This window comes from Tigriopus californicus, chromosome 11 (genome assembly GCF_007210705.1).
Source record: "Tigriopus californicus strain San Diego chromosome 11, Tcal_SD_v2.1, whole genome shotgun sequence".
NCBI classification, from domain to species: Eukaryota; Metazoa; Arthropoda; class Copepoda; order Harpacticoida; family Harpacticidae; genus Tigriopus; species Tigriopus californicus.
The window spans coordinates 11,902,161-11,902,908 of NC_081450.1; the positions used below are offsets into that span (position 1 = coordinate 11,902,161).

The 748-nt window shown below is 50.5% G+C and overlaps 1 protein-coding gene across 1 annotated transcript in view; it reads right to left on the reverse strand.

The window, feature by feature from the left end:
• Nucleotides 1–748, reverse strand: part of LOC131891176 (uncharacterized) — a gene marked incomplete in the record, with an annotated part of 26,220 nt that overhangs the window by 3,220 nt on the left and 22,252 nt on the right. Inside the window, 1 exon segment of the mRNA XM_059240701.1 lies at nt 3–748. Within this exon segment, the coding sequence (XP_059096684.1) occupies nt 3–748 (746 nt within the window).

Sequence of the window (748 nt, forward strand, 5' to 3'; positions counted from 1 at the left end):
ACAAAAAGAATAATACCTGTTGAATAGTGAAGAAGGAAATTCCTCTCACCAGATTTTGAAGTTCAAGCAGCTGCCTCTTCGCTTGAGTGAGATCTCGAAGAAGCACATCATAAGGAAGGAACGGGGGTGTCTGATCTTTGTCCGAGCCACGACTCATTGGTTTTTGTGACGGGATCAGTGGAAGAACGGGAACATCATCCGATAACGTATCGCTTGGTTTGCCACCGCTCGAGGATTGACTATTACCATCGCCGGTTCGACGAAGGGATCTCAAATACAAGACTTCCTCGTCCAGAGAGGGGAAGCCCGTGTCAAAGAGACCATTGCGAGATCCAGTGTGGGCGTACTTGGGATGAAACTTGTCCGAGTTAAGCTCCTCATGATGGGATAAGAACTCCTTGGACATTGTTCCGTGACTGTCCCACTTATTCATGGAGCAGGCTCCATTTCCGTTGGTGGTGGCGGGAGTGGTGGATTTGAGCCAATCGTAAGCCTTGTTCCACGGCCCATCCATGTTATTGCAGCCTTGGATGACGCTGGTAGGCGGGGAATTGTTGTCGGAACTCCCCTCTACTTCGCCCCGAGTGTCGGATGAGGGTGGACTGGGTTGACTTGGGACGGTTGTGCCGTTGTTAGTGCTCCTGTCCAAGGTGGCCGAAGAAAACACTTTGGAGCTCTGAACATCCAAGGAATGCTTCCTTTCAATGTGAGGACTCTGATTGGGCAAAGATGTGGGTCCCGAGAAACT